Source organism: Chiloscyllium punctatum, chromosome 40, assembly GCF_047496795.1.
Source record: "Chiloscyllium punctatum isolate Juve2018m chromosome 40, sChiPun1.3, whole genome shotgun sequence".
NCBI lineage: Eukaryota > Metazoa > Chordata > Chondrichthyes > Orectolobiformes > Hemiscylliidae > Chiloscyllium > Chiloscyllium punctatum.
In genome coordinates this window covers 20419810-20446354 of record NC_092778.1, presented here as the reverse complement: position 1 = coordinate 20446354, position 26545 = coordinate 20419810, and the positions used below count along the sequence as shown (strand labels likewise).

The 26545-nt window shown below is 44.2% G+C and overlaps 1 protein-coding gene across 2 annotated transcripts; it reads left to right on the top strand.

Annotated features, from left to right (window-relative positions):
• On the top strand, positions 1-25701 carry foxj1b (forkhead box J1b). Of its 2 annotated transcripts, none has more exons than XM_072559440.1 (3): positions 1-246; positions 660-1296; positions 23400-25701. In XM_072559440.1, exons 2-3 carry the CDS (start codon positions 772-774, stop codon positions 24201-24203), a joined length of 1329 nt encoding a protein of 442 aa, XP_072415541.1. In that variant the 5' UTR covers positions 1-246; positions 660-771; the 3' UTR covers positions 24204-25701. The 2 variants fall into 2 exon arrangements, with proteins under 2 accessions (XP_072415541.1, XP_072415540.1); XM_072559439.1 differs by having other exon boundaries at positions 240-383.
• Positions 25702-26545: the final 844 nt, after the last annotated feature.

The following is a 26545-nucleotide window of genomic DNA, read 5'->3' as shown; positions in this document are numbered from 1 at the left end:
TGGCAATGAAGGCATCAGTCGCGCCTAGCCCAGCCTAGTGTGCACACACCGGGTTAGATGTGAAGCCAGCGCTGAGGAGTCGCACGCATTGCCAGTGTGTTGTTGCTGGAGGCCGGTTCGATTCCAGTTTCCCCCACCCCCAGGGCTACAGGAGTGTGTCTGGAAACGCAATAAAACGGAGCTTTGTCTTTCAGTGGGGTGGGGGGGAGAGTTACTTTATTCTCCAGGATTTCCTCAGAGTGTCAGGTGAGAGAGCAGTCTGAAGCGCAACAGGTTCCAGAGAGAAACTGCAGGGGGAAAGATCAGTAATGCTGCAGCGATTAGAGAGAGTTATTCGGAATATTGGGAGAGGTCATGAATGAGGATGTCAAAGGCAGTGCAAGGTTAATGATTTTCATTTAATTCCCCCCTTTCTTCTCACGCTGCTTTTTTTTTGGGGGGGGGGTGGTCAGGTTCAGTCTATTTGCAACCGGGAGGAAGCGACTTGTTGCCTGGATCCCTCTCATTGCAAAGTTGAGCAGCTCCTGTTTTTTTTAAAAAAGGAAAAGAAAGCAGCTCTTATTTGGTGGGGAGAAAAAACGCGGCGTTTTTGCATTCAGCGTGTTTGTAATTCTGCATTTCTCTTTTTGTTTTCCTACACCCACCCCCCCCATCCACAGTCTCGCCAAGAAACTTTCAATTCAGCGGCTGCAAGTTGGGGGCGAGGGGTTTTTCTTGTGGGGGGGTGGGGTGGGGGAAGAGTTGGTGTTTCGGAGGCTTGACCAAGAGAGGATGCCTGTTCTGACCTCCCCAGAAATCGCCACCAAGTTCAAGGAGAACTGGATGATGCTGCACCCGGAGGATCAGGACAATGTGAGCGGTGCAGTGAACCTGGATGACAGCCTGACCAGCCTGCAGTGGCTGCAGGATTTCTCCATCCTCAGTGCCAACCTGGAGAAACCTCCTGGGGGTGCCCAGCATCACTGCAGGCAGCAGCACCACGCGCCCAGCTCGGACTCCCCGGCCTCACCTCCGGCTGGTGACACCGCGTCCAGCGGCATGCCCACTGGGCTGGGGAAGCCCACCTCGGCGGTGGCTGGCACCAAGACCTTGATCCAGGCTCAGCCTCCTTCCCAGAGCCCGGCGGAGGATGTGGACTACAAGACGAACCCGCACGTCAAGCCGCCGTACTCCTACGCCACGCTCATCTGCATGGCCATGCAGGCTAGCAACAAGAGTAAGATCACCCTGTCTGCCATTTACAACTGGATCACCGACAACTTCTGCTACTATAAGCACGCTGACCCCAGCTGGCAGGTGGGTGACCAAAGCTAAGAGACGTTTGCACCTCCAGTGTCGGATCCCTGTTTCGATTAGATTAGCACACTGACCCTCTGAAGAGTAACCCACCCACACCCATTCCCCTCCCCTAGATTACTATGGGCAATTTAACTCTCATTGAATTGTGCTTAGAGTCATAGCGAACAGACCCTTGTCCATTCTGACTGGGTTTTCCAACTAAACTTGGCCAAAACCCCTCCAAAACTTTCCTATCTGGGCACCTGTCCAGATGCCTTTTAAATGTTCTAATTGTACTGGCCTCCTCCGGCAGCTTGTTCCATACACACACCACCCTCTGTGCAAGAAAGTTGTCCCTCAGGTCCCTGTTATATCAGTCCCCTCTCATCTTAAACCTGTGCCCTCTAGTTTGGGACTCCCCTACCATGGGGAAAAGACCTTAGCTACTCACAATATCCACACCCCTCATGACTTATAAACCTCTATAAGGTCAGCCCTCAGCCTCCAATGCTCCAGGGGAAAAAATCCCAGCCTCTCCTTATAGCTGAAACCCTCCAATCCTGGCAGATCTCTTCCGCACCCCACATAGTTTGACCAGTAATTGGCATGACATTATTATCTTCTTTGTATCTTTTTTAACCTGCAATTCCAGTGGGGTGGGGGTCACAGCAGCAGCAGGTGGAATCAGTAGGAAGTGAAGTCTAAAGTTTCTGCCTCTCTTCAAGGTTAACTGAGGTTCTCCCAAAGCCAGGAGAGAGCCAGACTGTGCGTGTGCACCCCCCCCCCCCCCTCCTGATGCTGCTGCTGCTGCTGTCTCCCCACCACACTAGAACCAGCTTGGCTGGGAATACTGCTGTGGGAGCCAGTCTGCCAGATTATGGAGTTAGAATGCTTCTTAGCTCCCTAGCCCAGTATGCTTTAGCTTGTTCAGTACAGTCATTGGGATCCAGTGAAAGACCGAAGCCCATTGCTTCACACAGCAAAGAAATCGAAGGCAAGATATTTGCTTTTTTGCAGGCAAGCCACCTCATTTGACACATTGATGTGTGGGTGGGTGTCTGTGTGGAGTGTGGGTGTGTCTGTGTGTGTGGTTTGTGTGTAGAGTGTGTGTGTGTCTGTGTAAAGTATGTCTGTGCATATGTCTGTGTTTGTGTCTGTGTGTGTGTATGTCTGTGTGTGTCTCTGTTGGTTTTGGAATCGTTTTGTACTTATTTTGATTATTGATGGAATGTGGAAGAATAGGATACATGGCACCCTTTCTTCAAGAAAAGGCAGTGGGTGGGGAGGGGGTTGTGGGGGTAGGATTCCAGCCTGGCATCATTATACTTGTCAAGTGCTGATTTAACTGGTCAGCCAGTGGGGACCGTATCCCCTTCACTCCCTCGTTGGTGATGGGAATGTGAAAAAAAAGATTTATCCTTCAGAATCTGACCAGTCCTAGTGAAGGCACAGTTGACTTCCTTCAGGAATACTGATTGGGGCACCAGTTCTCCAGAGTAGTGTAAAATCCTGTCTCCTCAGAGTGATAGAGTATCTTAGGCAGTCAGCAACAAACTCAATGAAAAATTCAAGAGAAAGCTCTTTATCCTGATGCTGGTTGGGATGTGAAAGTTACACAGTGAAGAATGGTTGAAGAAAGGAGCATGGATGCATTCTGACAGAAACCAAGCTAAGTGCACAAAGACAATGAAATAGCAGTACAGATGGAGGCCATTCAGCCCAGCAGTGCTGTGCCACCCCCCGTGACATCCATCCAGTTAGACCAGATTTCTGACCCTTTCCATCGTTGTTATACAATCTTTCCCTCTTCCAGCCTTAATCCAGTTCCTTCTCAGAGGTAATCTCACTGCTGTCAGGCTTTCAGGCAATGCGTGTCAGATCAGGACTCCTTCTGTTTTTCTTCCCCTTGTTAGAGCAGCACGGTGGCTTGGTGGGTGGTTAGCACTGCTGCATCACAGCACCAGGGACCCGGGTTCAATTCCTGCCTCGGGCAACTGACTGTGTGGAGTTTGCACGTTCTCCTTGTGTCTGCGTGGGTTTCCTCCGGGTGCTCTGGTTTCCTCTCTCAGTCCAAATATGTGCAGGTTAGGTGAATTGGCCATGCCCATTTGTCTATAGTGTCAGATGCATTAGTCAGGGTGAGTTGCTCTTCGGAGGGTCAGTGTGGACTGGTTGGGCCGAAGGGCCTGTTGCCACACTGCAGGGAATCTAATCTAATCTGTTACTCTTTCTCCTATCCAGTTTAGTGTCCTCTGGTTCCTGATTCTAATTCAACAGGGAAATAATTGCCCCACATTCACTCCGTCAGGACCCTCTGTGATTTTGAACTCCTCGATTCCATCTCCTCAGCTCTGAGGAGAACAATTGCTCATGTCTTTTAGCTCCTTTGTGACTGAGTCATAGAGTCAGTATAGCAGAGGGTCCCTCAAAGTCTGTGTCAGCTCTGTGCCAAGTGACCATAAGCCTCAAGTTGCTTTCCCATAAGTGCCCATTCAATCGCCCATTGAAACGGTTCATCGTCTCTGCTCCCACTCCCCTGACCAGCAGGAGGCTCCAGGCCATGTCCAATCATGGTGGTTAAAGGAAAAGTTATTTCTCACAACCCCCAGTGTCTTTTACCCAAAAATGTTAATCTTGTGACCCCCCCCCAAGCTTGGTACCAATAGAAAGCTGAAGTCCTACGTTCCTGGTGCCATTCTCAAAAATAACTCTTTCCAAGACTTTGGCTTCCCAGAACAGTGCCCCTAGTGAAGCTGAACCAGTGTTTTCTGAAGATTTAGTGGAACCTTCTCCATCGTATCTGGTGTGTGTTTTTAACAGCATTTCAACATGTCCTGCTATCTCCAAATATTTACCAAGACTCTCTACTCTTGCATTTCCTTTCAAATTGTGACCTTTGCTCCTTGGGGGCAACACGGTAGCTCAGTGGTTAGCACTGCTGCCTCACAGTGCTAGGGACCCAGGTTCGATTCCAGCCTCGGGTGACTGTTTGCACATTCTCCCTGTGTCTGTGTGGGTTTCCTCTGGATTCCTCCCACAATCCAAAGATGTGAAGGTTATATGAATTGGCCACATTAAATTGCCCGTAGTGTTCAGGGATGTGTAGGTTAGATTCATTAGTCAGGGGGAATGTAGAATAATACGGTACGGGAATGGGGCTGGGTAGATTACTCTTCGGAGGGTCAGTGTGGATTTGATGGGCCGTAGGGCCTGTTTCCACACTGTAGGGATTCTATGATATCATTTAGTTTCCATTGATTCTCCTGAATATTCCAGAAAATGCATCCCCTCACACTTTATACCGCTGAGTTTTACCTGCCACCCCTCTGCTCATTTTGCCAGGGTCTGATGCTGCAAATGTGTTACTGGAAAAGCGCAGCAGGTCAGGCAGCATCCAAGGAACAGGAGAATCGACGTTTCGGGCATCAGCCCTTCTTCAGGATTCCTGAAGAAGGGCTTATGCCCGAAACGTCGATTCTCCTGCTCCTTGGATGCTGCCTGACCTTCTGCGCTTTTCCAGCACCACACTTTTCAACTTTCCGTTTGAATGTCTGCAAACCCAACATCTACTGCTTTGTCCTCATCAACCAATTCTCTCATCAAAGAATTCCATTAGAGAGTGGAGGGTTGTGATGATAGGGTTAAGGGAAGGGAGGTGGAGGAGGCTTGGATTCAATATCAACACTGGCATAGAGCATCCTGACGGAATGTGTTATGCATTCTGAGTGATTCTGTAGAATTCCTGATTCTCCTTTTCGTGTGGTTTTTAACCTTTTTCTCTTGGCTTAGTATAAAAATTGCAGTAACAGTTTATACATAGGGTGGCACAGTGGCTCAGTGGTTAGCACTGCTGCTTCACAGTGCCAGGGACCTAGGTTTGATTCCACCCTTGGGTAACTTCTACTTCGAGTTTGCGCACTGTCCCCGTGTCTGCCTGAGTTTCCTCCCACAGTCCAAAGATGTGCAGGTTGGGTGAATCGGCCATACTAAATTGCCCATCGCTTCCAGAGATGCGTAGGCTGCTTGGGCTACTCTTTCTCCTATCCAGTTAGTGTCCTCTCATTCCTGATCCTAATACAATAGGGAAATAATTGCCCCACATTCACTCCGTCAGGACTTTCTGTGATTTTGAACTCCTGGATTAAATCTCCCCTCTACCTCCTCAGCTCTGAGTAAAACAATTGCTAATGTTTTTTAGCTTCAATGTGACTGAGTCATAGAATCAGTATAGCAGAGGGTCCCTCAAGTCTATGTCAGCTCTCTGCCAAGTGATGCAGGTTGGTTCTGAGTGGGATGGTCTTTGGAGGGTCAGTATGGACTCGATGGGCTGAATGGCCTGCTTCCACATTGTAGGGCTTGTATAGTTCACACAAGAAGTGTTAATAATCATTAGCTTTCGCTTTGTACATTTTGATAACAAAAAGTTAAAATGAATTCTCTTCCGTGTTAAATTGCTGATGTTTTTAGTTTGTATGTGCGTTATCAAAGCAAGTTGCAGACAGGATGATAAACGTTGGATATTGACTGCGACATTCTGCACTGTGCACAACATCATAATTTGCGTAGAATAAAAATTGTATATAATAAGATCGATATTATCGAAATTAGTTCAGTTTCTTGCAGCTAACAACAAGTGTCGAAAGCATGAAATGCGTGTACTGCCTCCTTATGATTCATTACTTCTATCCTTGATTATATTGTTTTACACCCTTCCAGTTACACAATTGTAATAGAGCTTGTGGTATGTAAAGTGATATTGAGGAGAGTGCACCGTTCATATTGTGGCAAGCTACTTGGTGCCTGAGTATGGGTGCTTTCTCCTGTAACTGTTTCTCAATCAAAGGCTCGAGGCTTCCAGTTAGCACCGAGAGCCCTTGTTTTCTATTTCCCTGTCCTCCCATGTTGTAACTTCCTTGTTTATCGGGATTGACGTTGACATTTGGATCAAGAGTGTGAAGCACTTTTGCTCTATAATGGACTGCATGGAAAGATGGTATTATATAAAGGGCCACTTGGTTTTCAATGGCTGTCCGAATCAGGAACTCTCAGCAGTACACCTCCTGACAATGAATTGAAAAATGAACATTGCCGTGTCATTTCTCGATCAATTTAATTAAACCTGAGGGAAGTATTCACCTTGATTCTCCCTCAACCAGGGAAAACTTGCAATTGAAGCAATCTGGATTCGATCCAGATTCAATTTTACAGGCGGTAATTGTACCTACACTTGATTGAGAGGCTCTTATTACGAAGGACTAGTTGCTAAGAAATCATGTTTAGAGTTTCTTGTTTGATCTCTTGTGTTTTGACAGAACTTTTATTTTATTGAATTTGATTCACGTTTAGCTGTAGCTCATGCGTCAGTGCTCAAACATCGTGCCTCATTGTCTGCATGAGTAAAGCAGGCATCTGGAAATGTTATAGCATTCAGAAGATAACAGGATTCCATTCTGCTTCCCCCCCAAAATGTTTGTTAAATATTTCTAGAGTAATCTTCCAATAATCTGAAGCTCTGCTTGCTGTTTTATTATTTCTTTGATCGTTTCTATTTGTGTGATGTGAATGAGAAAGCTTGGCAGCTGCCCTGCTGGTGGGCAATTTAACAGCATGGGGTAAGCAGCATTGTCGATGTCGTGCATATGCATCTAGAACTGGACCTACTCCAGTTGTAATTTTTGCATTTTAACTTGCTCTGCTGTAGCCAACCTTGGTGGCTGAGTACTGGGAGTTCTGAACAACACATTAAACAATTCCCCAAGCGGTATACTGTACCTCAAGCATCACTGCATTTGTCTGGCGGCCTTCTCCTTGGTGGGGAGAAGGATGAATCCAGTTATGAGTACGGACCACAGCAGGAGTTGTTACCTTTTTTAAGGAGAAGGTTACTTAAAGACTTGAAACTGTACAATTGACTATAGTTTATGTTAATGATGCACCATCTGCACTGACCATTTAACACTTTTTAGGTTGTTTCGAGTGATTTGCTTAAATTCAATTCATTCTTTTTATTTGTATCTCCCATGAATATACCCCTAGCCCCAACAATGGTCCCTCAGTCTCCGGTTTTGTGGGGTGGCACAGTAGCTGGCACTGCTGCCACACAGCACCAGGTACCTGGGTTCGATTCCAGCCTCGGATGACTTATGTGCGTGGAGTTTGCACATTCTCCCTGTGTCCGTGTGGATTTCCTCTGGGTGCTCCAGTTTCCTCCTACAATCCAATGATGGTGTGGAGGTGCCTATGGTTAATCCACCTAACCTTCACATTCCTGGATTAGGTCAGAAATCCGAAGACACCAGGTCAGGTGATGAAGGGGAAGCCCTCAGAAAGCTTATGATGTCAAATAAACCTGTTGGACGATAAGCTGGTGTCATCTGCGTTCTGACCTAGTCCAGAGACGTGCAGGATCACAGGGATAGGGGCTGGGGTTCAGAGTGGACTCAGTCTGATTCGCTTTCCATAATGTGGTGATTCTGTGGAGGGCTATGGTTCCCTTGAGTTTCATTATCTTGCAACATCGTACGCAAGTGCCCAGTATTTATGTGTAAAATTCAGTGGGCCGCTAGAGTTGTTCAGCCATAATAGTCCAATCCTAACTGTAGATAGGCAGAAATGATTGGGTAGTTGTTAGGAACGCAACTCCTGGCTGATTTTCTTTCTTAACTCCTTCTGACAGGCACTAAGCTCACATTACAATCTCCGTGCAAAGAGCTGGTGGTGTAGTGATAATACAACTGGACTTATAATCCAGAATCGCAGGCTAATTATTTCTGGTGACAGGAGTTCAAATATCACCATGGCCTTTGGTGAACTTTGAAAATGTGGAAAGAAAAGCTAGCTTCATGATGACCACGGCTGTAAAAATCCACCTGGTTTACTCATGTCCTTTAGGGACGGAAATCTGCCATCCTTACCTGCTCTGGTCTACGTGTGGCCCCAGAGCCACAGCAATGAGCTTGACCCTCAACTGCCCTCTGGGCAATTAGGGATGGGTAATAAATGCGACACTCCAATTCTATGAAAGAATTTGGTTGGCATTAACCGACTGAGAGCAGAATAGACTGAGCATTTTGTGAAGGATGAATTCTCCCTTTGATCAGTTCTCCACGAAAATAGCAGAAAACATGCAATATCCTTTTGAACATGTTACTGCACAGTGGGGTTGCTCACTGTTCAAACCTCTCCATGTGCTTAAAGCATGAACAAGCTCACTTCTCTAGCTCCTAATCTAGTGAAATCTACTTCCAGTATTCCAGGATCTTTTTCCTCAATGCCCTCGATGGTACCCAGCATGATTCAGTTTAAGCTGAGTGCATTAACTGAAAAGGAAAGGTATGGGTCAGATGGGGAGGGCTTAGAAGGAGATGGGAAGACGTGGGAGGGGAGGGATAGGAGTGGAGGCTTGGGGCAGTCTTATGGGCTGGTGTAACCTTGGAGGAATGGGCTGCAGAGGGGGAAAGGGTTTGTGAAACGTTGCTTGTTTTAAGGTTATCAGATCGAGTTGGTGAGTGGGGCAGTTATTTGATGGTTGGGTTTGGGTGGATGGGGTGGGGCTTGGATGGATGCATGGGTGGTGGGGAGAGACCGGTGAGGTTCAGCAGTTGAAGTAAGGGGCAGAGGAGTAGAGGAAGTGGGCGGAAGTGATGGCACTGATTCAAAGTTTGGGGCTCATTGCCGAAGGTGTTGTGGATTGTCTGGAACGTCCATGAGTTTGGATTTTCTTATATCTGTATATATCTTTATATATGTCTTTATATGTCTTTTCTTTTTACTTATTTGCTGCTTTGTCCCATTAGAATTTCCAGGACATTACAGTTTTGAAATGTTTTTTCTACATATTATTGACTCACTGATGGTCAAATCCTATATCACAGCAACACGATCTATCAATATGACTAACTCCAAAGCTATGAAAGTAATTGGGAACATATGTTTAAACGTCATGATACTCCTGGTATATGTCTAGGTAGCGATGGAAGATCTCCAATGTGGTTGGTATACAATCTATTTTTGACCCTGGGTTGTTTTTGAGTCATTTGTGACAGTGAAGGAAGCCATTTGGCCCATCTGAATGTGTACGCTGGTCAATCTCATTTTCCTCACTCAAATCCCTGGAGCCCTGCATTTCTCCTTCTGGCAAGTGCCCAGTCAATTTCTTTTTGAAATAATTTGGTTGTTTCCATTTTGAGCACTTTCATGGGAAGTGAGTTGCAAATTCCACTTACTGAGGGGGGAAAAATGTTCTTTTTCATATTTGTCCCGTTCTCCAGCCCAAAATCTACGTCACCCCCACTCCATGCAACTTTGCTCATAGTTTGCCCGTGTCTACTTTATCTAAGTTCATTGTAATCTCGTTCATAATGAAAACCCGAAAGAGCTGCAGATGCTGTAAATTGGAAACAGGAATTGCTGGAAAAGCTCAGCAGGTCAGGCAGCATCTGTGACTTTACTCCAAGGAGATCAACTGCTGCTGTGCTCTTCCAGCGCCACTAATCCAGAATTTGGTTTTCAGCATCTGCAGTCATTGTTTTTACCTTGCTGTCTTTTCCAGTTTACCTAGTATCTAAAATCGCCTGGGCTCGCTCTGCTAAAATCCCCTCTGCACCCTCTCATCTTTCTCCAAGTGTACAAACCAAAACTGGATGCAGTACTGGGTCCTACCCAAAGCTTTGCAGTGATTCAACACACCTCCCCTGCTTTTGCACTTAATGCATCTCGAAATATGAAGCTCAAGATTCCACGTGCTTCACTAACCACTCTCAATAAGTCCTTCATAGACCTTACCAGGACACTCTTTTGCTGCATACCTTTTAGAAGTTAGTCTCCATTGTCCCTCCTTATCCCTCTGTCACTATCTCATCTGTCAATTCTTGGCAATATCTTCATTTCATGTTCAGTGCAGTCACATTTTGCTGTCGATGCAATATCCAGAATTATTTGCAATCCTCCAGCTACGGCCTAACTTCTACTTTGTACAGTTCCAGCATAACCTGCCTGCTGTCATCCTCTGGAAGGAAGTGAGTGCTGCAGATGCTGGAGATCAGAGTCGAGAGAGTGTGCTGCTGGAAAAGCGCAGCAGGTCAGGCAGCATCCGAGGAGCAGGAAAAATCAACGTTTCAGGCAAAAGCCCTTCATCAGGAATCAGAAAATTTCCTGATGAAGGGCTTTTGTCCAAAACGTGGATTTTCCTGCTCCTCGGATGCTGCCTGATCTGCCATGCTTTTCCAGCACCACACTCTCTCGACTCTGATCTCATACTCTGTTACTCAGTGAATAAAGGAAAGCATCTCCCATACCTTCTTGATCACCTGTCTCCTACCTTTAGGGATCTGTGGATTAAACTTCATGTTGTCTCTATGCCTGTGCACATCTCAGAATCCTCCCATTTATTGTGTGTTATTCCCCTGCCATTTTTTTAATCCTCTCCAAATGCATGGCCTCGCATGTCTCTGGATTGAATGTGTCCCGTTACTGGTCAGCTGACCAGTCCATACCTTCCTGCAGTCTGCACCTTGCGTCACTCACATGGGACAGTTTGTGCAAATAGGGCTGTGTATTGGGGCTCTCCACGCTGCTGACAATTGCACTTTCACTGAACAGCAAACGGCCCCCCCCCCCCCCCCCCGAGTCCAGTGCAAGTTATCACCTTCCTGACCAGCCTGCCATATTCACAGCCATGCTGGAGACCTGGTAGATTATCTCAAATGTACCTCCACTGATCATCTTAATATTCTTTTGTTTTTAAAGAAATTCAATAACTTTAGTCAGACACAGCCTTCCCTTAACAAATCCATGCCAATGGTCATTGATTAAAAATTAATGATTCATTAAATAAATGCTTTACTAAACCATTGTCACCCCTTCGAATGTTTTCTGCTGAGGGCAGGCTGGCCTGTAATTGCTTGATCAATTTTACAATGTTCACCAGGCCTCTGCCACCAGGCCTCCAGACAGAAAGAGCTGCAAAGATACAATCAAAGTCTGTGCTATTCCCTCCCTCCCTTCTCCTAACAACCTGGGGCGCGTTTTTCAGGGACTTGGACAATCATCCACTTTTGAAGACATAGCCCCTTTAACATCCTTTCTCACTCTGTCAATATTTTCTCCTTAATTGCAATGTTTACATCATGACCCCCCTCTGCTTTGAGAGCACAGCAGGTCAGGCAGCATCCAAGGAGCAGGAGAATCGACGTTTCGGGCATGAGCCCTTCTTCTGAAGAAGGGCTCATGCCCGTAACGTCGATTCTCCTGCTCCTTGGATGCTGCCTGACCTGCTGCGCTTTTCCAGCAACACATTTTCAACTCTGATCTCCAGCATCTGCAGTCCTCACTTTCTCCCACTCTGCTTTGCAAAGGAAGATGCAAACCATACCTACTGTCCTCTGCCTTCCTGCATGAGTTACTTTTTTGGTCTCTAACTATTATCCTCTGTTAAAAATCACACAACGCCAGGTTATAGTGCAACAAGTTTATTTGGATGTACTAGCTTTTGGAGCATTGTTCCTTCATCAGGTGGTTGTGGAATATTATCCTCTGGTTCTTCATGCATTTATCAAACATCTCTCAAATTCCACTCTCCACAACCTGGGACATTAATATACTGATTGCTACTTTGATGCAAGTGCCAGTATTTCTAAATCAAGTGTTTTGGGGGGAATTGACGCAACACTTATTGTGCAAGTAGCACATTGGGTGAGTCATTAAACATAGCCCTCTAGCAAATAGTAGAGACCATGGGAGTATACACTTTGTCCCTATGCCAGAACCATTCTGGTGCAGTGAGAATGGATTGGCAGCTTACTGTTTAGTTGGGTCTATTGTTGGATATGGTTTCATTAGTAATTCTGCTTGTGTTCTGCATTATTTGTTGTAGTTTCGACAGTTTAATTATTCTTTGAGTAACTAAAAATTGATATCAGGTAGTAGGAACTTGGGCCAAGGGTCTTTTTATAAGACAGCTGACAATTAACCAATTGTATTCGGAGGGATTATATCGAGCTGTGTAACAGGATACAGTAACCTGACATGTGGTTTGGTAATGGATCTTACTAATAACAGAGGACAAGGATTCCACTACCGGGGTCATTGTTTTCAATTATTGTGACCTAATTCCAGCTGTCCTTTACAGTAATGATGACTGGAACAATAAAACAAATGGCTGATGATCTGCATAAAACATGTGCTGGATTCCTGTAGCAGGCTCAAACTACCCATTCGAAACAACTTCGACCATTATTGCATGGGGCAGCAGATTGGCTTAGTGGTTAGGACTGCTGCCTCACAGCACCAGTGACCCTGGTTCGATTCTACCCTCTGGCGACTGTCCGTGTGGAGTTTGCATGTTGTCCCTGCATCTGTATGGGTTCCCTCCAGCTGTTCTGGTTTTCTCCCACAATCCAAAGATGTGCAGGTCAGGTGGATTGGCTAGGCTCAATTTTACATTGGGGTGGGCAGGCTAGATGGATTAGCCAGAGTGAATGCGGGGTTAGGATAGGGGGCTGGATTTGGGTGGATAGTCAGTGGAGACTAAGTGAACTGAATGGTCTCTATCTGCGCTGTACGAACTAATATGACACAGCATTCCAAGTGCTTGCCTCCCATTTAATATTCTCCCTGTTGTGTTCTTTATGATCTTAGAGTTTAATGTGATGAAACTGATCCATACTTGGTATAGTGCTCCTTCAGAGTGTAGAACCAAAGCACTTCCAATGATACATAACTTTCGGCAGGTGTAGAGGTCCAGTTCTACATAGTTATGTGTTCATGCATTAATACAACAGAACGTGGGTGTACCTGGGTCAAACCAAGGACCAACTGAAAGACCGAGTACTTCTGTTTTAATGTCAAATCTTAACCCTCCTCCTTATCCCCAATTAGTAAAATGCTACACAAGCATCTCAGACGTCAATTCCTTTTTAAAATTAGTCTTTTATTGTTCTTTGGCAGACAGTTATATGATGCAGGTGCTTTTAGTTTGAAATCATTTGGAAATTTTGATCTTTTGAAAAAAAATTGCTTATACTGCTTTTACATTTGTGTTCATATATATATTATAAATGTGTAACATATTTGTTCATTATAGATTTTGTTGCTGCCTATACATATTAAATAGTATGTGATCCATAGAGTTACCCTCTGACTGTGTTGCACTTTCTGCACACACACCTGTCATTTTACCTCCCTCATCTTCTCATTAACCATCTGTTATTCGGTTGTGGTCTATTTGTATAAATATCAAATCACATCGTTACTTCTGTGATTAATCTATTCATTCAGTGACAATTGTTAGAAGGCTAATTTAAAGTTGAAGTGCTTGAGTCTACTTGAAATAACGTTCCAGTGGGAATGAAACGTGAGGAAAACGCTACATTAAACTGACCGAGTGTTTTGTTTACAAAGCTGAGGTAAAATTATGCACATATAGGATTCTAGGCACTGACTGGTCTAACACGATACAATTGTTAGGATCAGGTTGTCTGAATAGGTCATACTTGAATATCATTACCATAGAACATCTCCCTATGCACATAGATTAGAAATGTTCATCATCTCAGTGTATTCAAAGGTTGATCTTTTTCTGCTCACACGACCAATCCTGAGTGTAATGTTTTATTGTGTTGGAGGTAATTTCCGAGAATTGGGAGGTCATTTCTGCTCTCGACACCAGTAGGGTCAACACCACCAGCACCTGCCGCAGCATTAATGCCAGCACCAGCAGGATCAACACCAGCAGTACCAGCAGGGTCAAAACCAACAGCACCAGCTGCAGCATTAATGCCAGCATCAGCAGGATCAACACCAACAGCATCAACGCCAGCACCAGCAGGATCAACACCAGCAGGGTCAACACCAACACCAGCAGCAGCATCTTCTCTTCAACCTCCTGGTGCTTCAGGGGATGGGCACAGAGCTTTTGCCACAGGCAGAGGTATCCCCAATGGCAGGTTTATGCTGGAGGGTTTGTTGTCTGGAGCTGACCAAGCACCTATTCCCAGAGGCTCCTGTCTGCTGTTTACTGACATATACAGCCACCAGGAAGGAGACCTCCTTCCAGTGGGCCAAGTGAGTATGCATTGCCAGCGCTGGTCAAAGGAGACAGTGAGGACTGCAGATGCTGGAGAGTCAGAGTCAGAGTGGATAAAGAGTGTAGCTGGAAAAAGCACAGCAGGACAAGCAGCCTCCGAGGAGAAGGGAGAAATGTGAGACCGTCCACTTTGGTTGGATGAATAGAGGCATGGACTGTTTTTCTAAATGGGGAGAAAATTCCGAAATCTGAAGTGCAAAGGGACTTGGGAGCCCTAGTCCAGGTTTCTCTTAAGGTAAACGTGCTGGTTGAGTTGGTGGTTTGGAAGGCAAATATAACATTGTCATTCATCTCACAAGGACTAGAATGTAAAAGCAGGGATGTACTTCTGAGGCTGTATAAAGCTCTGGTCAGACCACATTGAGAAGATTGTGAGAAATGTTGGGCCCCATACCTCAGGGAGGATGTACTGGCCCTGGAATGGGAGAAAGCGGGTGAATGGGGTTGAGAAACCTATCAGCCATGATTGAATGATGGAGCAGACTCGATGGGCTGAATGGCTTAATTTCTGCTCCTATGAGTTATGATCATTTCGACCCGATTTTTAACTGTGCATTGTCAAATGCAGACAATGCTCTCCAGCAATGTCAGTAGCACTGTATGCAAAGGAACAACAGGCCCAGAATAGGATTGGAAAGAAAAGAGAAGTTACAATTGAATTAATTTGAACCCCCCCACCCCCCCACTCTGTGGTCCAAGAGACTGGCTTTCAGTCTCGAAAGGAAACCTGGATCTTTGAACGAACCGCACTACGTTGTGATATTGGGAGCCTCCCAGATCTGTGTGATTGTTGGGAGTCACTCTGGTGGGTCATTGGCTTTGACCTCCTGGGGCTGAACTGCTTTGGGTGAGGCCAAGAAGTTTGAAAGTCTCCAGTCAGTAATGTCCCCCCGCCCCCCCACTGCCCCGCCTCACCTTGTCTGAGTTAGAATCAGACTACAGTGTACCACTGACACTCTGTGTGCTGAAGGTAGCACACTCAGTACACCCGTTCATGTAGCTTTGTTCTGTCCTTGCATCAGTGCTTTGCTGCAATTATTGTTCATTGCATTAATCCCTAGCCACACGCGACTAATTGGGAATGCAAACGTGACTAATGGTGTGAAACGTGAGCTGTAACCATTGTCAGGTATGTGATCCCAACGCACGGATTTTTTTTTTGCATGGCTTATGCACGTGTACTTTGATGCATCATTGGCAAAATGGTGAATGCAGGTCCTTAATTCCTAACTGACGGTAGATACTTGTTGAGTGAAGATGCATATCAAGTATAGGGGGTCAGCAGTTCATTTGGCTGGTTTGCAATGCAGTGTGATGCCAACTGTACCAGTTCAGTTCTCTCTCTGTATCACGGGCCAGCAGCCCTCTGGGGTAATGGCAGCTTCACATCAAAAGACCCTAAGACGTAGAAGTAGAAATTAAGCCATTCGGCTCATCTAGTCTGCTCCATCATTCAATTGTGACTGATAAGTTTCTCAATCCCACTCTTCCGCTTTCTCCCCGTATCCTTTGATTCCCTTGACACTCAAGAACCTATCTATCTCCATCTTAAATATACCCAATGACCTGGCCTCCACAGTCTTCTGTGAAACTTGAAGTCCACTTGCCTGTTTTGTTTGGTTCAACGTGTAGTGTCCTACACTGAAGTTACTGCATATGACAAAACCATGTTGCCTGTTTATGTGCAAACTACAGACCAGTCATTTTGAAAGGAGGAGGATGCAATTGAACTTCTTTGTGTTTTTGTCAGATTTCCAGAGAAGAATCTTCCTGATCTCCCATCATGACTCAGTCAAAGATCTATTGATCTGGAGAAACAGAACAATTTACTCACTTCTCCTGGCTATCCATTAGAGAATCTATTGATGCTCCCAAATTCAATCTTCTTAAATATAACCTGAGCTAATTGGTGCATAGCTGAGAAAATCTGGTTAACATGAAGAGAAATATTGGTAGGATATTAAGGTAAAGCAGCTGGACAGATAGTTCTGGTGTGGACTCAGCACCATTATAGATGTTTTCTAATCACCCAGCTCAGAAATATTGTTACACACCTCTGGAACAGATGGGGCTTGAGCTGGGCCTCCTGCCTCAGTGGTAGGGAGACTACCACTCCCATTATAGTCATATGGGTTAAGTTTGTCTGAAGACTTCATTTTGTCACTTTCTGATAGTAAAACAATTAGAAGGAAACTGCAGTCAAGGCAAAGGTTTGGACATATGAGGAAGGTTTGAGGGCTCTAGGACTATACTCGGTGGAATTTGGAAGGATGGGGGGGGGGTGCTCTGATTGAAACCTTCAGTATACTGTATGGTCTGGACAGAAGAGATGTTGGGAAGATGTTTCCATTGGTAGGAGAGACGAGGACACAAGGGCACAGCCTTAGAGTAAAGGGTGTTTTTTAGAACAGAGATAAGGAGAATTCACTGCCCCACGAGGCTGTGGAGGCCGGATCATTGAGTATATTTAAGACTAAGGCAGGTTCTTGAGTGTCAAGGGTATCAAGGCTTACTGGGAAAAAGCGGGAGAATGGTGTTGAGAAGCTTACCAGCCATGATTGAATGGCAGAGCAGACTCAACGGGCTGAATGGCCTAATTTCTTATGTCTTATGGACTTATAGTTGGTAGTTGTGGATTCATATTCTGACATCAGTAATATCACTTTGATTGGAACAATGCCTTGTCCTCACCAGTTTTTCCGACATGTTCCCAAATGCAGCCCATGTTGCCTCTCCAGATTCCTACTTGGGAGTTTTGGGTTGATTTGAAAGACCAATGTCTTCTGTACCATGCCTTTGTTGCGATCGCATCGGGAGTAGTGTGTGCACTTTGGCCTTCAGGTTTAACAAAGGATCTCCTTACCTTTTGGAGGCAATTGATCTCTGGAATGGGAGGGTTGTCCAGTGAGAGCCAGAGTAAATTGGATTGATACTGGGGACTGGAACCAAAGAAGATGGGCTTTAAATCAGAGATATTATTTCGATTGCCTTGCTGTTTAACTTTGCTAAACCTACTGTCTTATTTTAAAAAATGTGATTTTTTTTTAAGCTATAAACTTTATATCTGGTATCAGTTATTTAAAAAGTTGGGTTAGGAACCATGGGGCTCAATTTTGAGGGTCATTGAATGCTTTAACTTTACTGTGTTGTGAATGTAGGAGTGGGGAGGTTGATTTGATTTGGCTGTTTCTCTCTGATTCTGATTGTTTGGCTGTTTCTGATTGGGCGGCACGGTGGCTCACTGCTGCCGCACTGCTGCCTCACAGCACCAGGGACCCGGGTTCGATTCCAGCCTGGGGCAGATGGTCAGCGGGAGTTTGCATATTCTTCCCGTGTCCGTGTGGGTTTCCTCCCACAATCCAAAGGTGTGCAGTTTAGGTGGATTGGCCATGTAAATTTCCCGTAGTGTTAGATGCATTAGTCAGGGGAAATGTAGAGAAATCAGGGAATGGATCCTGGGTGGGTTACTCTTCGGAGGGCCGGTTTTGGTTTGTTGGGCCGAAGGGCCTGTTTCCACACTGTCGGGATTCTTAAAAAAAAGTTCTTTCCATGTCGTAACATGCATGGGAGATGTCACAGCAAGGAGTTGATGAAATTGGTTCTCAGGATAGAAGCAGTTGTGCTCGGATTAGAAACTGCGTAAATTGGATCCTCTGGAGTTTAGATAAATGAGAGATGATTTCACGGAAGATTCTTGGCAGGGAGATTGTTTCCACAGATCAGGGAATCTCGATTAATCCTAGGATAAGGGTTCGATCATTTGGGACTGCAATAAGGAACCATCACTCAAATGGTTGTGAACCCACGAGACCCTCCATCTCAGTGGTTGTAAATACTTCATCATTGAATATATTTCAGACTTCGATGGGCAGACTGTCAAGAGCTTTCAGGGATTGGAGGGATATGAGGCGTTGACAGGGGGTTGGAATTGAAGCTTCAGTTCAGCCATGATCATATTAAAGGGAAGGGCAAACTTGAATGCCCATATTGGTTACTCCTGTTTATTTTGTGTTTTTGTGAAGGTTTGTAGTTCAGGTTGAGGTTTAGGGTGTAGGTTTTCTCGCTGAGCTGTAGGTTTTGATATCCAGACGTTTCATTACCTGGCTAGGTAACATCATCAGTGGTGACCTCCAAGTGAAGCAAAGCTGTTGTTTCCTGCTTTCTATTTATATCTTTCTCCTGGATGGGGTTCCTGGGGTTTGTGGTGATGTCATTTCCTGTTGGTTTTCTGAGGGGTTGATAGATGGTATCTAGATCTGTGTGTTTATTTATGGCGTTGTGGTTGGAGTGCCAGGCCTCTAGGAATTCTCTGGCATGTCTTTGCTTAGCCTGTCCCAGGATAGATGTGTTGTCCCAGTTGAAATATTTTGTGTTTTTATGACATCAGCAATAATTCTCAGTCTTTGTATAATAGCAAGCTTCATTCAGATCTGGATTGATCAGTCACAATTGGGAGTATTTGGTTTGGAAATCTCCTCTCCTCCTAAAGGTCTCTGCTTGCCCCTCTCTCCCCGAGTTTGAGGCCTGCTGATCAATTTGTGTGCTCTATGGTTTGAGCTAGAGGGAGAAGCTGAATAGGCTGGGGCTGTTTTCCCTGGAGCATCAGAGGCTTATAGAGGTTTATAAAATCAGAGGTCTTGGATAGGGTGAAAAGATAAGGTCGTTATCCCAGGGTAGGAGAGTCCAACGCTAGAGGGCATAGGTTTAAGGTGAGAGGGGAAAGGTTTAAAAGGGAACTAAGGGGTAACGTTTTCACACCGAGGATGGGGGCGTGTATGGAATGAGCTGACTGAGGCCCGTACAAATGCAATATTTAAAAGGTATCTGGATGGGCCTATGAATATGAAGGGTTTGGAGGGATATGGGCTAAATGCTGGCAGGTGGGACTAGATTAGTTTCAGATATTTGGTCAGCATGCACGTGTTGGACCACAGGGTCAGTTTCCGCGCTGTACATCTCTATGACTCAAAGTGGACAAATAAAGACATTTCTGTTGTACTGTGGAGTGAGTACAGACATTTGACTTTACTCCATAATACTTCCATGTATTTCTAAAGTGCTTTAAATGAGCCTTCCTGGCTGAGTTAGGATTTCAATTGTGAATTTTGATGAGCAAAAAATGGAGATGATATTTTTGCAACTAAGTTTCTTCTCATTCTGATTCGAAGTCGGGTTAATTTTTGTGTTTTATCATAATGTGATAATAGCTGATATCTGGTTTGAAGACAAAGGTTAAACTCAATATAATGATTTAACGCATTTTCGACATTGCAGTGACACACGATCTGTAGTTTGACATTTATGTGAGAAGGTGATCTCAGTCTGGTTTCATTTACAAGAAACGATAGTGAACGATCTTGAGGAATTGGTCTCAAAATAGTTCAGAATTTAGAACTGCAAAGCCAAGTTCCAAAACAATAAATTTTGAAAATGTTGAGCCACTTTTTATTTTGACATGAATACAGCTTTCAGAATCAGGATCTGTATTAGCAGGATGACTGAGGACAGAGTGTGACTGAATCTGCAGTCTACCTGAATCCTTTCAACTCATATTGTCTCTTTTTACACAGGCAACAGAGACCAGAATTCCAGAGTCATCAGTTCTGAGGAATAGCCATTGGACCCAAAGTGATAACCCTGATTTCTCTCCACAGATGCTGCCAGACCTCCTGAGCCCTTCCAGAATTTTTTTTTTTTGTTTCTGATTTCCAGCATCTACAATTCTTTCGGATTTTTATTAGAGACCAGAAATACCTGCAACAGGACAGCCATCTGATAGAAGATGGCAAGGGAAATTGTGGTTCCAGTCAATAATCACTTTGACACACGCGTTTTCTTATTCCGATTTCTATTTAGGTGTTAGTCCATTCCATTTAAAATTTCTGAGGACTCTTAGCATTAATTCTATTTCTCTCTCCACAGATGCTGCGAGAGTTTCTCTAGCATTATCTGTTTTAGTTTGTATCATCAAAATTTCATTTTGTTAAGATGAACGATACCTCGAAGTTGATATTCATCACATGTTGCACAAAGTTTAACTTGTTCTGGTCACTGACCTACATTGACACCGGGGTCTGGTTGTATTCTGATTTTAAAGTGTTCATCTCTGTTTCCAACTCCCTCTATGTCTGGAACCATATTGTTAGGGGCTGCCAAAGACTGAGCAGCACAAAATGGCTGATGACGGCCCTAACACCCACCACATTCTGAAACTTCCTCGGACCTGAGAATCCCCCCTCAACACCAAATCCCGAAGTCTTTGTATTCACATCGACAGAAAACTGGCATGTTTGAAAAGCACATTTTCTTTCTGTTGCTACTGAAATGCTAGCCTGAAATTTAGTCCGAGTGTGAGGCTTGTCATCACCATCTTCCAACTCCGTGATCTTCAGCTGAGCGTGGGGTGCTGTGCTGTCACTGTTACTGGGTACGTTCTGGAAGCAGTGAATACAGGCACCACATGTGGTTTCAGTTTGGGTATAGAGCTATAGTCAGAACAGATTAACATTGAATTTCATTTGCTGAACTAAATACAGATTGTGTTATTCAGAAAGCTTTTATTGGTGATGGGAGTACTTAAAACGTTGCAGTTAGACCATTGCTAAACTATAGATGTATGAAAGATTTAACATTGGACGTAAGGATACGGCAACATAGATTTGAAGGGGAGAGGCTGCTGGAGGTGTGGGGAGAGGGTGTGTTTTTCTTTTCTGTTCCCTGATGCTTTAAACCAAGTCTTAAGGATACCTTATTACTCATCAAGAAAGAGAGGAGACTTAACCCTTTTATCACTGACATGTATGGTGTAAAGCTTGTGCTTTCAGATAAACCTGTTGGACTGTAACCAGGTGGTGTATGACCTCTGAACTTGTCCACCCCAGTCCAACTCTGGCAGCACTTCCATATCGTGATAGTAATGTCACTGGGACTAACTATCCTGAGACTCAGGCTAACTCTATATAGGTCCTGGGTTCAAACCCCACCAGGGAGGAAGCAGGAAGCAATTTCCCACTAGCAGGTGCCTTTGTGGATTCTACAGTGTGGAAACAGGTCTGTCCACTCTGACCCTCCAAAGAGTAACCCACCCAGACCCATTCCTCTACCCTATATTTACCCCTGACTAATGCACCTAACCTACACATCCCTGCACACTCTGGGGCAACTCAGCATGGCCAATTCACTCATCCTGCACATCTTTGGATTGTGGGAGGAAAACGGAGCACCTGGAGAAAACCCACACAGACACGGGGAGAATGTGCAAACTCCACACAGACAGTAACTCAAGGCTGGAATCGAACCCGAGTCCCTGGCGCTGTGAGGCAGCAGTGCTAACCACTGAGCCCCTTTTCTCATCTGCCCTGCAAAGCTCTGTCCCAAAACTCTCTCCTGCTCTCACTTGGTCCAAAGTTTCCCAACCCAATATTCCTGACATATCTCAGTCCAGGTTCCCTGAGGCTTGACCGCAGTACTGACCGTGCCCACTAGTTTGCTCCCGAGTGGTATCAGTGCTTCTGGAGCTGAAAATCCCCAGAAGTCTCAGGACCTGTGCCATGAAAATCTCGTTTGCTGTTGTAAAAGCCTACCTGGCCATGCCTACACGTGACTCCTGACCATAGTCGTGTTGTTGACCCTTAAAAGTACCCACTGAAACGGGTGAGTAAGCTACCCCAATCATTAGGGATGGGCTACAAATGGTGGTCTAAACCAGCAATGCTCACATTCCGTGAAAGAATGAAGGCAAAGGGGGAGAAATTACCAGGAAAAGGAGGGCACAGTTTTAAAATAGGGCCTTGGAGGTGTTTCTGTGATAGTCCTGTCTCTCACCATCTCTGCTCCCAGCTGGTGGGCTTAAGGTGAATACTTAAAGGCCACTCAGTCTCAATGATTGCATAATCTCCAAGAACTGTAAGGTGGTATAAAGTGTAGACAGTGATATAATCTGCCATATGTGTGCATTAGTGCATATGAGAGCAGTCTCTGTGTGGGCGCTGTGCCTTACCAGATCTGCAGTTTTTCTGGAGATGTCACATGTCACAGGTAACAATGGCTGACCTTCGCCCCTAACTACTCTCTGAAATGGCCGAACAAGATGGCCTTGAACTGCTGCTTTTACCGATGCACCACAGCTCATCACCACCTCCTCGAGGGCAATTAGGGATTGGGAACAAATTGCAAGCACTGATCACATCTCGTAAGACATTTTTAAGAATTTGAGACGTATTGTGGAATATGCTTTGGCAAGCCACCCAAGCCAATTGCGTTATTTTATTACCTGCAATGCAGAATAATGGCCTTATAGTGAAGGTTAATGATGCTGTTCCAACCTTGCTGCAGCTATCGTAATTATAAATTGTCACCATTCGATTTTGAAGCCTAAAACGAGGAATTTCACATTTTTTATATCTTGGGATTAGTTGCCATTAATGACTAAGAAGGAAGAGATCGGTCAATTAGAGCAAACAGTTGGAAGCCACAATCCAGAGCAGAACAATCGAGCATTTCAAATTGAATAGGTAATTAATGACACTTAAAACAGAGGCATGTCTGTAATCTGTATGAAGTTATAGAACGCAGTTGGTAAGAAACATCTAGGAATGGATTTCTTCTTAAAATTCAGGATTTTAAAGAAGAGGGAATATTGCAACAAGGGTAAAAAGCTACTTAATAGATAAGAAACTGAATGTTTGTTCAAACGAATGCAAATCAGGCAAGATTTGGAAAAGGTGTACCCCAGGCTCTAGGATACAAAACTGTATGAACAGAGCACAACGATGGAATTAGTTCTGGATTGTTCTCACTCAGGGAAAGTGAGTTGAGACTTTAAACTTCTGTGGTTAGCCCAAATCCAACTAATTTTCAATGTTGAGTAGTCCTAAAAATGTATTATTGTAGATAAATGATTTGCAGTTTTTATGCACATGGATGTGTTTTTGGCTCCACTTTTCGAGGCCTAGCTAAGTAACAATAGTTGCTGTCATAGTTTAATTCTGGAAGATTTTCTCGTATTAATTCTTCTTGTTTTCCATCCAATTTGCAGAATTCTATTCGTCACAACCTTTCTTTAAATAAATGCTTCATGAAAGTGCCAAGACAGAAAGATGAACCTGGTAAAGGGGGTTTCTGGCAGATTGATCCACAATATGCCGACATGTTTGTCAACGGTGTATTCAAAAGGAGACGGATGCCAGCGACACACTTTAGCGCCCTCAAACAAAACAAACTCCCATCTGTAACTACATCTGAAGTCTCGATAAATCCATCAACTCAACCTTTCCTGTCTTACCCTGGGCCTGGACATACATCTGTGCGGTACATGGAGAATTCTCACAATAATCCACTCTTCAACTCTTCAGACAACCAACGAACTGCAAGCAAACGCAAGCAAGCCTTGCCAAAGCGAACAATGAAGACGTCCAGAACTACCAAGTCTCCACTGCTGGGTCACGACGATCGCGAATCTGAATCGCTCAAGGGCGACTTTGACTGGGCCTCAGTCTTTGATGATGTGTTCAATGCAAATGGGAGCAATTTTGAGGACTTAGACATCAATGCAGCATTGAACTCCCTGGGTACAGAGCTGGATCTTACTGTCCAAGGAAGGCATATTAGCCCACAGTCTAAATGGTGCTCCATTGGGATGGACCAGGTTCTTGCGGAAACCACCAGCCAGGCTTCCCAGTTTGAAGATTTTACATTTTTCTCTGATGCTCAAAGGCATCCATGGGAGGAGATGAAGGAAGAATTCCAAATTACCCCTTTGGATATAGATCAAGGCTTCAACTTCTATGAAGGATTCTTCAATGAACTGCATCAATGGGAAAGAGGAGACAACTTTCTGTGACAAGACTATGTTCCCCTAATGATCAATCTTGAACCATTTGCTACATTAGCATTAATGCTCTTGATTATTGGAAATGTACAGCTTACATGAAGTTCCTTTATGCTGTTGAAAAATGACCCGTTTGTTATTTTTTATTGTTTATAATTTTTACACTGGAATACCATTTTAAGAGATTTCCGTCATAGTTGAAAGAAATCAGTCTGAAATTCTTAATAGTTTAAGATCATACCATCTGATTACATACCAGATTGTACCACCAGAGGTGCACAATGCTGCAATGTTTCAAAGGGATGTGTTCTCAAAGCTATTTGCCATTTCAGATTCTTTCTTTGTTCAAAGCCGAAAATTGCTCACAACTGCACTTGACACTTTGGAAGACAATGTTGCTGAAGTGAAAATATGAAGCCAATAGTCAAGTCAAGCAAGCGTACGATGAATGGAACTGTGATGGCACTATTTACATACAGTCAATTAGGAGCTAGCTAATTCTTAACTGAGATGGATGATAACAGCCTATTCTTGCTAGTTGATCCAAAAATTGTCCATTGAAGTATATTGCACTTACTCCTAAAAACGACTAACCCTAACTTGTGTTAAAGTCACCTTCTATTACCTTGCAGTTGCAGTGTTTTGCCATATGAACTCGAATTAGAAATACAGGGCTAAACTAGAAGTCATTTCAAGTTAAATTTCTACTGGCTTTTTCTTGACTTGGCTATTGAGTGAGTGTTGAGCTTTGGTTCAATGGCTTCACAGAATCAACACACTTACAGGATGTAAGGCACAGTTTTGACCATATATTTTTCCATAAAAGACTTATTTTGCTCAGAGGTACTAGTGTTAAAAGGTGTAGTTTTTTTCTTTTTGGAATTTGATTTGGTGACTAACCTGAGTGAAATTCTCAAAACCAGAAGGGACGTGGGGAGGACTTGGTTCAATTATTGTTTGGAACTGCCCTTAATCATGACAAACGCAAGGCCTAAATGATTGAACACTAGAAAGGGCAAATGTACTTTCTACATATCCTACAGTGAAGCAAGCGTCTTGGCCTGTCCACATTAGCATGGATCTCTTTTTTTTTTAAAACAAAAGGTGTAATCAAGTCATCGTTTTTCTATGCAGAATTCCTTTTCTTATTGTGTTGGAACTGCTGCCTTAACAATGAAGTTATGGAGGGTTTCCATCCCGTGACTTTTGTAAAGAGCTGCTATGTAATTCTGAAGATGAAATGAACAACGTCCACTGAACTGTGTAACTATGCCAATCTGTTTAATTCATGAAATGCAGACCTAGAGATAAACTCACCATTCTTTGAGCTGACTGATAAGTAGTCACTGTTTAGATGCTTGGTTTGTAACAGGGAAGTCAATGTGTTTGCTTGGGTCACTCTGTCAACTGACCAGTGGAGCAAATCCCCCATATGTGTGCAATCTCCCATTTTCTATTCTGGTTAATTGCTATTTGCCTCACCGCAATAAAAATTGTGGGGTTTACAGCACATTCTTCTAGAGTTTTATTTGAATAAACAATAATTACCCATAATTTCTTTCCGATTCGAAACATATGCTGCTTCGTAATTCAGCATCGTGAAGAATATGAACTAATTTGGGTAAGGTGGATCAAACCTTCATACACACAATAACAGTAGATATGAATATGGTATGAACTATTAGAGATGGGATAGAAATTTTGAATCTGTTTGAAATGCATTACCAATCTGGACCCAGTTTAGTTCTAGAATTGCTCACTAAATTAAGGCTTCCAGTGAGCGGGCGGCTAAATAGAGCTGGGTGCATGAAAAGATCAACTCTGATCTTACTCAATGGCAGAGAGGGTTCGAGGCCTACTCCTGCTCCTCGTTCTTACAATCTTATGAAATGCTCATAGAAATATCTAATAATAAGGTTATTCACAGTTGGAGTTTTTCATCCATCACCCGATTGCCTTTCAGATTGTGGTAACGGGAAGCCACCTTGATCACTGCAGTCCATATGCTGTAGATACACCTATGACACTGTTAGGGAGGGAGTTCAAGGATTTTGCCTCATCACTGCTCCTTCAGTGTTGCTATGTTAGAGTTTGAATATGTTTTTGTGCAGTGGGTTTGTCTACCATCTTGTGTGAATGATGCCAGTTCAGAAAGGATGATTTGGAATCCTGATTTGTGGGCTGGTGTTTAACCGTAAATCATCAAAATGGATGTGAGCAATTGCATTTCGACTAAAATAGTCAATTGTCTCCTTTTAAACGGGGTCAGTTGTCTCTAAAGTGGGTGCCAATAGTGGCTCAGTGGTTAGCACTACTATCCTCACAGTGTAACAGACCCACATTCAATTCCCACC